Genomic DNA, 11,664 nt, shown 5'->3' on the forward strand with positions numbered 1-11,664 from the left:
AAGATGTTTCTTACTTGAAGGATTCTGCAGACAGAAAATCGAAGACGCTGTTAAAGTGGTATAAACCCAAAACCAGGTTTAGGTTTTTTTTCCCCTCTGTCTTCGGAATGTCCGACTGACCTTTTCTGCCGGAAAATCCGCTCGTGTGTACGCGGCATAAGAATTGGTAAGCTCCAATATATTATATGTTTGCTTTTGAGTTTAATACTACTTTAAAGGCTGTCTTTGCTCTTACAGGCCCAGCTCTGCAACCAACTATTGCTGCAATTTATTTTTGTCAGACTGCTGCTAATTGGACTAGGGAAATGAACAATCAACAGGATCCTCTTTTCAAGGACCAGGCTCTGGTTAAACACTTACAAACATTGCCTTCCATCTTACTTTTCTGTCCTGATACCCTAGAACAAGTCACAACACAAATTTCTGGAGTGATTCTCATTTCTGTCTGTGTGTAGAACCTTATAGATAAAAGTCTGCACAGCTGCAGCTGCCTGTAAAAGATGCCTCTCTCATATACTTGTGTCGATGACCTACCTCTCTACTTAAGGTGGTCTCAGCCCTCGACCTTAATGAGAACATTGTCTTTTCATGTATCCTACTCCAAAGCATCCCAAAGAAATTGCTCTTTATTGTCTGGTCAGAGCTATCAGGTTTTATCTGACAGCCACAGCCTCTATTCCAAAAACAGACTCTTCATATCTAGCCGACAGGGTCTCATAATGGACACCCTGCTTCTAAGTCCACCATTTGTAGATGATGAGACAACTCACCATGAGAGCTTAGGTTCTTGAAGATAAGGTACCACTAGAGAGTTTCCTGGGCTTTCCAACATCAAGCTTATGTTGCCCAGCTTGCCTCACCTGGTCTTTGGTTCATACCTTCTGCCAGTTCTACCAGGTGGATGTCTAGACCACTGCGGCAAATACCAATCCTTTGGCAGGTAAAACAACTGCCTTATATGTATTTTGCCTTGGTATTTAGTGGTTTCTCTGTACTTCAGCTTTAACTAATGAAAATGTGCAATGATCATGCTCTTTTCTGTCCAACAATGTCCTACAGTCAGGTCCATAAATATTGGGACATCGACACAATTCTAATCTTTTTGGCTCTATACACCACCACAATGGATTTGAAACGAATAATGCTTTAACTGCAGACTTTCAGCTTTAATTTGAGGGTATTTGCATTCAAATCAGGTGAACGGTGTAGGAATTACAACAGTTTGTATATGTGCCTCCCACTTTTTAAGGGACCAAAAGTAATGGGACAATCATCCATCAAACTTTCACTTTTTAATACTTGGTCGCAAATCCTTTGCAGTCAATTACATGTAAGACAAAGACAATTCCATAGCTCAACTCACCAACCAGTCTGCTGACCAACCAAATTAGCCTGTCTAACCGTATGTTAAAAGCAGGGGTTTAGGCGGTGGCCAGTGTTTTGTTACTGTTTGCAGTCAATTACAGCCTGAAGTCTGGAACGCATAGACATCACCAGACGCTGGGTTTCATCCCTGGTGCTCTGCCAGGCCTCTACTGCAACTGTCTTCAGTTCCTGCTTGTTCTTGGGGCATTTTCCCTTCAGTTTTGTCTTCAGCAAGTGAAATGCATGCTCAATCAGATTCAGGTCAGGTGATTGACTTGGCCATTGCATAACATTCCACTTCTTTCCCTTAAAAAAGTCTTTGGTTGCTTTCGCAGTATGCTTCGGGTCATTGTCCATCTGCACTGTGAAGCACCGTCCAACGAGTTCTGAAGCATTTTGCTGAATATGAGCAGATAATATTGCCCGAAACACTTCAGAATTCATCCTGCTGCTTTTGTCAGCAGTCACATCATCAATAAATACAAGAGAACCAGTTCTATTGGCAGCCATACATGCCCACACCATGACACTACCACCACCATGCTTCACCGATGAGGTGGTATGCTTTGGATCATGAGCAGTTCCTTTCCTTCTCCATACTCTTCTCTTCCCATCACTCTGGTACAAGTTGATCTTGGTCTCATCTGTCCATAGGATGTTGTTCCAGAACTGTAAAGGCTTTTTTAGATGTTGTTTGGCAAACTCTAATCTGGCCTTCCTGTTTTTGAGGCTCACCAATGGTTTACATCTGGTGGTGAACCCTCTGTTATTAACTCTGGTGAAGTGCTCTCTTGATTGTTGACTTTGACACACATACACCTAGCTCCTGGAGAGTGTTCTTGATCTGGCCAACTGTTGTGAAGGGTGTTTTCTTCACCAGGGAAAAAATTCTTTGGTCATCTACCACAGTTGTTTTCCGTGGTCTTCCGGGTCTTTTGGCGTTGCTGAGCTCACTGGTGCGTTCTTTCTTTTTAAGGATGTTCCAAACAGTTGATTTGGCCACATCTAATGTTTTTGCTATCTCTCTGATGGGTTTGTTTTGTTTTTTCAGCCTAATGATGGCTTTCTTCACTGATAGGGACAGCTCCTGACAGCAACAGATTCCAAATGCAAATAGCACACTTGAAATGAACTCTGGACCTTTTATCTGCTCCTTGTAAATGGGATAATGAGGGAATAACTAATACCTGGCCATGGAACAGCTGAGCAGCCAATTGTCCCATTACTTTTGGTCCCTTAAAAAGTGGGAGGCCCATATACAAACTGTTGTAATTCCTACACCATTCACCTGAGTTGGATGTAAATACCCTCAAATTAAAGCTGAAAGTCTGCAGTTAAAGCACATCTTGTTTGTTTAATTTCAAATCCATTGTGGTGGTGTATAGAGCCAAAAAGATTAGAATTGTGTCAATGTCCCAATATTTAAGGACCTGACTGTATATATTAAAGGATAAGTTCATGTAAAAAAAAACAAACAAATGGTAAAACAGGTAAAAATAAAATGTGCATTTATTTATTTTTCTTAGGAGCCTTCAGAGCATTGCACCCGCAATCATGAGATTGTGGGTGCCATGTCAGGCTCCTGCAGACTCTAAGTCAGCTGTCTTCCCATACTTCCCATACAGGCAGACAGTCCAGGAAAAATCAATGAACTACGAGCCCGCTCACCAGCACCCCCTTGCAGTTCATTGAGAACTACAAGCTGCCTGCTGCTAGGGAAGATGGTACTTGTAGTTAATTCAGTCACAGGGCTCTGTAAATGAATGAAGTGGCTGTGTGGGCACAGCCGTGGTGTTTTCAATTTGTGACAGCAGGTGCGGGGAGAGGATTTCCACCTGCTGTCACAAACGGGGGTCTGGGGGGAGGGGGTTTGCTTTAGTAACATGTTACACCCTGAATAGCATGTAACAAGTGAGCTTACCCTTTAATAACTATACAGGTATAGGGATTTTACACACACACACATATATTTGTGCATGGTGTTATTAGCTCTTTTACATCATTATCTTTGAAATGTATTAGTCTTATTATCTCTGCTTTGTAGTCTTATCACTTTGTATTACATGCAGTAAAGTGGTTGACAATGGCAGGAACTTGTCTATGAGAACACACATATAGAGTCTGTACTGCAGCTGATTCCAGAACCTATTAAACTGTACGGTCTCTCTACTGTTGAATAGGGTACCACCAAATTACTTCCTGTGTTATATTCTACAGAGACCTTTCTCCAGGACAGAACACTTGTTAAATGGACGTCACCACTTGTATGACACGAATAGCACTTGAGAAAAATGAAAGGCAAAATTTAGCTCTTATTAAACCCCAAACATCATATTGTTTAATGGACTTCTGTACTGTAACCATAACTGCAGGAGACAGAAGTCATTTAGATAGCAGCTGCCTGTTGATTGCTTGTAGGTCTCCATTGTTTTTCAGTGGGTGTAATATTCCCCTCTTACTGATTTTATTTACTTTGGCCTCATTTGTGTTTCGGTTGAGCATTGTTCAGCCACACCAGATAGTGTTTAACGATGTTGTTCCATTAAAGCACGCCTAGCTTTGAATAGCTGGATTTGTACTCAGAACAATTAGAGAAAAATTAAAGGAAGTTGATTGATGATAATAGCAGCTTGTTTAGGTGTCTTTTAATTTGCCATTATGTTTAGGAGTTTATATTAAAGTGAAACGGGTGTGCACGTGCCACTTATATCAGTAATGAGATCCATTCATTCCCTGTGATCTTCACTGGTACCAGGATCTGTTAATACAAAAGGAAATTCTCACTCAGGCTGCATTCACACCTGAGCCTTTCAAAGTCGCATGATTTTACTGCGATTTTGCCATGTTTTTTGACCGTGATTTTGTCACATCATTGCCGCGATTTTTTTCAGGTCACCAATGTAAAAGGCAGAAAAACGCCTATAATCTGCCCTAAAGAAGCTCGTGTTCTTTTTTGAGCTTAGGGCGTTTTTCAGGCGTTTTGCTTCCGGTGACAAAACGCTCAGATTTGGACAGGTGTCATTGAAATGAATGGGATTTTGCTTGTTCAGTGTTTTTCAGGTGTTTCTTTGGGCTGGGTGCACACACAGCCTTTTTTTTTTTTCATCTCCCCCGCCAGAATACAGTGATCAACACTCCTGGCTGCAAGGGCAAACGCTGATCGAATGCTGGTTTTCCATCAGGACTATATGACAGAAGCCAGTCATTAGACTGGCTTCTGTTGAAAAGACAGCTGTAAAGGAAGACCTAAAGTGAACCGACCGATTTTTGGCCTGTGTGTACCAGACTTAACCCTGGTACACACTAGTAGTTTATTTTTTTGTTTAACCCAGCGACGTTGGTCCAGCAATCTGCCCCGCTGAGCTGTTGTGTTCTGACAGACGGTCAGCCCCCCGGCAGAACACTCCGGTAAGCGCTCTCTGCCATTGGCTGATTGGGAGCCGGTCGGCTGCTTATTCTCCAGCATGCTCAACTGACAGAAGCCGGCCAAACGTCCAGCATCTGTTGGACCGGCTGAGACACACAGGCCGGATGTCGGCCGGTTTTTATTGAAGCGGCCGATGTCTCCCGACATTCGGCCCGTGTGTACTAGGCATTAAGCCTTGTATGTTTCAAGTAGAAATAAAGGCACAACATTTTTATTCATTTTGCCTTTAGCTATACTTTATGCTTAAATCATTTTCATATATTAGTTTGGATACACATGGACAGCTGTATTTTCCTGAAGTTCTTATTTACACAATTGCAAATAAATGCCCCAAAAATGCATGAATTGCAACTCCTTCTTTCTTATTGACTTTACCTCTTTACTATTATTGATTTTGGGTATCTTTTTTTTTTCACTTAAAGTAAACGTACAGCCCTGCAGTAGGCAGCCAGTATACTGGCTAACTATGAATAGGCACTTTTTCTTGGAAAAAATCCCATCTGCCCACCATGCGCGTAGCTGGCACAGTTTTAGGCACTTTTGACATTATTGATGTTAGATGGGGTTCCGAAGGCACGTAGCAGAGCAATGCAGGCTCACAATACATAATGGCCAGCCTGACAAGACCCCAAGATTCCCATTCTCCTCTGCCTGCCACCCATAACACCAAAGAGGTGCCAGTACTATGCCAGTCCCTTTTTGCTATGAAAAGCTTACCATTTAAATTGGTAGTCTGCCAGCGAATTGGCTCTCGGTTACAGGGCTGTACAGTATTTTTAAAATAAAATACACTGATCTTTTCATTTATTTTATGCTTTGTCAGTGAAGTACTCATACAGCCTTTGTATGTTGTTCATATGACTGTGTGCTGTTTTATCTGAATAGACGAGCCTCGGTACAAAAGTCATTTTGGGTAAATTGCGACATTGCATCTACTGAAAGTTCAAATGTCAGGGGTATGTAAAAGTAAGGCTTTTTGTCTGAATTGTTCAATCATTTTATTCATGAATTGTTTAGTTCTGAGTAGGGCACACAGAACACATCTAATGTCTTGTTGATGCAGAGATCAGCTTGTAACAGCACAGTGTGTGTTTTTTTTAAAAGATACATTTTACATTTGCTAACAGTAGGTGATTTGTAAATGGGAAGGAATGCCGGGCAATTTGAGCAGACCGTCTTTTTTACTGTATTGTCCGCTTTAAAGTGATAGTTAAACATTTTCAGTCACTGATTTAAAGTGGTTTTAAAGCCTAAACATTTTTACCTTAATGCATTACTTGCATTAAGGTAAAAAATGTTTAGATGTTCGCATCCCACCCCTTTTTTTTTTAAATAGTTTACTGGGAAATGTTTATTTTGTTGTGCTCAATGCGGTAGACTAAAAAATAAATGTTGAGGGTTTAATACTACTTTAGGGAATAGGGGGCCTCAACTGTGGCCCTTGAAAACAAAAAGGCTGCACATAATATACAATATATTTAAATCAATCTAAAACTGAAGGCACACTGCAGGAAATAATGGTCAGAGCCTGTAGATATTCCGCAGCTGTTTTTGGAGATTGGAAACATGCTGCAGAAGGAAGTCAGAGATTGGGGATGTGTTATGTGAGACTGCTGGGGATCGCTGTCATTACAATCTCTTATTATACTCCCACTAGTGGGCTCTGCAAAGGGCCACAGATTGTGTACAAGGACTTTAAAAAGCCACAGAGTTCCAGTATTGTAATGTTAAACATACATGTTAATGGAATATCACTTCACTACCACTGCTGACTAGCTACTAGTGGCTTTAGTAAGCTTCAGCACTAGAAGCTTGTCGAAAGCCTGCTAGCATCTTTTAGCCTGTAAGCTTTTTGTTGTTGTCTTTTTCCCTGTTGCATATCGTCCCTAACTTCCTGTCTGGTAGAAGTGTGTCCCCAGATCAGAGACTGAGGGAAATCTCACTAACAAATCCCAGTAAAACTTAACAGGGGTTCCAATCCTTACCCATTATATCCAAAACTAGGAAAAAGTTTTAGCTATAGACACACTTCAAAGAGGAAGTACCTTTGGCCCTGCCCCCCCTCAACCACCTCCATCTTTGATAGTTTGGCACCTGCACAGATATTTTGAATGGCTCTGCCCAGCTTTCTGGTCCCAGCAGAGCCCTTTGCAATATCTGTGCATGCTTGTGCGGGGGGGGGGGGGATCTGCACCTGCACAGAAAAACCGCACCATCGTTGTGCATGCACTTTGCAAGGACCCTAAGCCCTGTTGCACATCAACCTGAGAAGTGGGGGGGGGGGGGGGGGGGTATGCATTTTGTCTAGGTGAGAAAGATGGAAGTGCTGCATAAAATCCTTATGATGTTAAAGAGCAGGAGGGGGAGAAAAGCAGGGGAAATCTTTTTTGTGCTGCTTTAATGTTTTAGGCATGTCCCATTCTGCAGGTCAACACTGTATTATTAGATTCCTAATTAAGGTCCCACATTTCTGGACTACGCAGACTGGATGAGTAGAAACCTCACAGTTGTAGATCTTCACAGCAGGGAAGTACATACTCATCAACATACTCAAGAATACATGACTAGTTTTAGATGGGTTTTGCAAATTTGGATAAAAGTGTAATAATATTTAACACACTTTATCTGGGAAGTTTTGATAAATGTTCAAGATGTCTTTCGACACTACTAAGCAATGCAAGAAGCTTCCTCTTAAACAATACCACCTACTAGGCTTTGACTTTTCTACATGGTTTTTATTGCAAAAGAAAATTCCAGTCCCCTAGAAGCTAACAATGAGGAATAGTTGAGGTGTTTGTTTTGAAGTTGGATTTCCTCTTCTCACACATCACAGTGCATTCCTTGGCTTCCTGTTATTTACATGTGTGTCTGAGGCTCCAGACCCCACCATTCTGTTGGTCACGAATATATAGTATGCATCTAAGGCAGCATTCTACAGTTGATGATCTCTCGTGTTTGTGTTGTTAGATCAGCGGACTACAGCTGGAAGGATGCAGTTTTGATGGAAATCGACTTTCAGAAAACCAGCATGACTCTCCGAGTGTATCTATGGTACCACCTTGTTATATGGCCTGGATTACACAGGTACAGTAGTACGCAATCAAGAGCCAATCACCAATGTCAGCACTGTTCAGCTGTACCCATTCTTCTAATGGACCATGAGGTGTACACCCTGGCTTTTCTTCATGCCACTGGGAGTAATCTGAGGATTGAAAAAATCATTCCTGTGCTGATGAAAGCTTCAATCACTGGTATCAATGAATTTTTGGAAATCCCCCCTTTCACAGAAATAACATGCAAACCTGCAAGGCCAAAGTTATAAGCAATCATGTTTCAAATGTTAACCACTTTCCGCCTGCCCACAGTACATGTAGGCTGGATTCAGACAATCTTCGCCCCTGGCTCACAGCAGGGGGTCCGGTGTGTCACTGTTCTCTGATTCAGGTGTGAATCAGGTCCGAATTTCTGCCTGGATTCGCACCTGATTCAAGCCAAGCACCTGAGACGCACAGGACCCTTTACAAATCCAGACTGCGGCCGCCCCGGAGGTGTGTGAATGGGCTCCATTGAGAGCCGGTCACACTCTCCTGTCATATGAATTGGATGCGGAGAAACCCAAGTGTGAACCCAGCCTTACTGCAAGCAGGTGGCAGCTGCAGGCTACTGGTACGTCGCTTAGCATGTGCGCATGGCTTCTTGCTTACTATTGTGATGCTGTGATTGGCCCACAGCTATCACATGGTACCTGGGCCAATCACAGCCAACCACAGCACCTTGTACTATGTGATTAGCTGAAAGCAATTACAGATCACAGTGGTAAGCAAGCTGTCATGATTGACGGTTAAAATGATTGCTTATAACAGTGATCATCACTGTTATAAGCAATAATAGTGTAAAAAAAAAAATCCTGATCACTATGATATCACTGAACTACTCTGATTAGAGTATGTAAAAAAACAAAATCTTAACATACTGTCACCAGTCAGTATACCTGATCACTGCCACACCAGTCCTTTGATGATGTTGTACTGCACTGATGACAGTATGTAAAAACAAAGTTGTGGGAAAAAAAATTTTTTATTTAATTTCTAAATTTTCACAAAAACTTGCCATGCCTCTTACTAAATGCCTTGGACTGTGTACCAGAAAGTGGTCATGGGGGGGGGGGGGGGGGGTACTTGTACTGTCCTGCCATTTCAGGGCCTCAAGAAATTAGGCCGTCAGTACCATCAGGTTGATCAACTTTTTAAAAGTGTGTGTGCGTGTGTAAATATATATATATATATATATATATATATATATATATATACCCCATAGTTTGTAGACTCTAACTTTCATACAGACTAAATAATATACACTAATTTTTAACAAAGAAATGTAGCAGAATACATTTTGGCATAAATGTATGAAGAAAGATTACTTGTTTGCAAAATGTTAACAGTACTAAGAACAATGTTGTTTTTTTTTTTCAACAGTTTCAGTATTTTTTTCATTTATAAAACAAAAAATAAAAAACCCAGTGGTGATTAAATATTACTAAAATAAATCTCTTGCATACAGTGTTGCATGGCCGAGCAATTGCCAGTTAAAGTAGCTTAAATATTGGCCTGGTCATTAAGGGGGTAAAACCTTTCGGAGGTCAAGTGGTTAACATGTAGTCATAGTGCTGCCATTGTTGAAGTTCCCTCTTTCTTCACCTCCTGCTCTTTGCACTACTTCCGGCGCCTTTCTCTGAGTTCCCAGGAGCCAGAACTATGGAAGAGGCATCTGGTATCAATGCACGCTGGCAGTATTGAATGTCAGCGCGCATTGAGAACAACACTGGAAACAACATTGGGCGGTATACATCTGCCACAATGTTGATTTGTGGCAGAACCCCTGGGGACCGCTAACATTCTTTTGTGGACTATCAGTGGTCCACAGACCACTGGTTGGCGACCACTGTTTTAGGGTACCAACCAGGAAGCACATCCAGAATGTGTAGTAAGGTAATATGGCTGTCCTCAAATAGATAGTTACAAAGTTATGCAGATAATTTTTTTAATACATGAACACTCTTGTGTTAGGATTTTAGCCTACCCAGAAACATTACGAAAAAAATGTTTCCTTGTAACAACTGCAGACTACAAAATAGCAGGATGACCTGAATGGTTCATATTAACAGCACACTTTTTTTCTCCTATAGAATGTAGCTACACAAGGGATGAATAAGCTATCCAGGTTAAGCCCACAATGGGGACAGTGAACCATTAACCTTCGTGCCTTCCTCAATGGAGTTTATAATCAACTCATAATATTCTCATACAGCTCTACAGGCTACATTTTATACTCAATAATATTACTACTACAATCATACACAGTACAGCTATGTTCTTGGTTTTTGAGAGGAAATTAAATGAATTTGAGGAAATTAGAGTAAATATTCATAACTGTGCCCGAGCTACATCACCAATCTTGTCTCCAAATATCACCTAAAGTGTCCTTTCCACTCCTCCCGAGACCTCCTGCTCTCTAGTCTTCTCCTCCCATGCTCATCTCCAGGACTTCTCCAGATCCTCTCCTATCCTTTGGAACTCTCTACCCCATTCTGTCTGGCTATCTCCTACTCTGGCCACCTTTAGGCGATCCCTAAACTAAACTTTTAACTCTTCCATCAGCTCATCCCCCACAGTTATTATCCTTTTGCACCACTTGCCCCACACTATTATATTGTAAGCTTTTATGAGCAGGGCGCTCCTAATCCTCTTGTATTTTATTGTATTGTAATTGTACTGTCTCCCTTTATATTGTAATGTGCTGCGCAAATTGTTGGCGCTATAAAAAATCCTGTATAATATTAACTAAGGATACCAACACTGATATAGACGCCATATACAATACAAGCCCGTGATGGCATTGTGTTGATGGTAGCAAAACTGAAGACCCTAAGATCTATGTCATTTCACCAGTGCTAGGATCACTAGAAAGGGCAAAAAGCCACACACCAAAATTTACTCACCTGTTTCAATAATGCTTAGCAGAATTCTTCTATAGCTAGTGTTGAAAAGCATTTGTAAATAGATTTCACATCCTTAGGCCTGCAGTTCAGGCAAGCCATCAAGATTATCATCTATACAAGGACACCGCTATTGCTGACCCTTTATGCTTTATTGTATCAACAGAATACACTTGGTATTTATTCTCCGGAGGAGTGCATTTCTCTGCCGGTATACACCAGTGCTGAGCGGGATCGAGTTGTGACCAACATTGACATACCATGTGGTGGAAACCAGAATAAGTGGATACAATGCGGAGCTGCACTGTTTCTGAAAACTCAGTAGAGGAATACAAGAACATATACGGCAATGTGATATATTTCCTCCATTTGATATTTATATATGGTTAATATTTTGTAATAGTTGTTTATTAATGTTTCTGTTGCATTATATGTATGAGAGATTGTTTTATTAAAGCGTTTCCTGAATTTCTAAAAATTATACATGCAGTCTGGTTTTTTTTGTCAAATGTCACATAAATCTATAATTCTTCCTCATATTTCACATTTCCATTTGCAGTGATAAAAATGATTTCTGCTTTTGGCAATAATTGGTAAATAGCCCCCCATTGGGGGGGGGGGTATGGCTCACTCTCTCCATATGCTTCTCAGGTTCCTGTAGATCAGTTAGAAGTTGCTTAACATCTTTAATTGCTTCACACTTCCCGCATTGGAAATCCACTGATTATAAATTAGGATATTTATAGAAAAGGGCTTCATCAGCAAAGGAGTGAACTTTGAAGAGTGTGGGCTTTGAAATATAGCTTTCCCAGAGGGAGGTTTACTGTAAGCTGATAATTTAAAAAAACAGCACCTTTGAGTAAAGCCGAACAAATGA

The 11,664-nt window shown here is 41.1% G+C and overlaps 1 protein-coding gene across 3 annotated transcripts in view; it reads left to right on the plus strand.

Moving 5' to 3' along the window:
- Positions 1 to 11,244, plus strand: part of DYNC2H1 (dynein cytoplasmic 2 heavy chain 1) — a 669,732-nt gene extending 658,488 nt beyond the window's left edge. For all 3 annotated transcript variants that reach the window (XM_073613106.1, XM_073613107.1, XM_073613108.1), the window contains 2 exons: positions 7,760 to 7,876; positions 10,954 to 11,244. In XM_073613106.1, the coding sequence (XP_073469207.1) occupies positions 7,760 to 7,876; positions 10,954 to 11,112 (276 nt within the window). In that variant the 3' untranslated portion in view covers positions 11,113 to 11,244. The remainder of the gene's footprint in view (positions 1 to 7,759; positions 7,877 to 10,953) is intronic.
- Positions 11,245 to 11,664: the final 420 nt, after the last annotated feature.

The sequence above is a fragment of the Aquarana catesbeiana genome, linkage group LG02, assembly GCF_042186555.1.
Source record: "Aquarana catesbeiana isolate 2022-GZ linkage group LG02, ASM4218655v1, whole genome shotgun sequence".
In the NCBI taxonomy this organism is placed as follows: domain Eukaryota; kingdom Metazoa; phylum Chordata; class Amphibia; order Anura; family Ranidae; genus Aquarana; species Aquarana catesbeiana.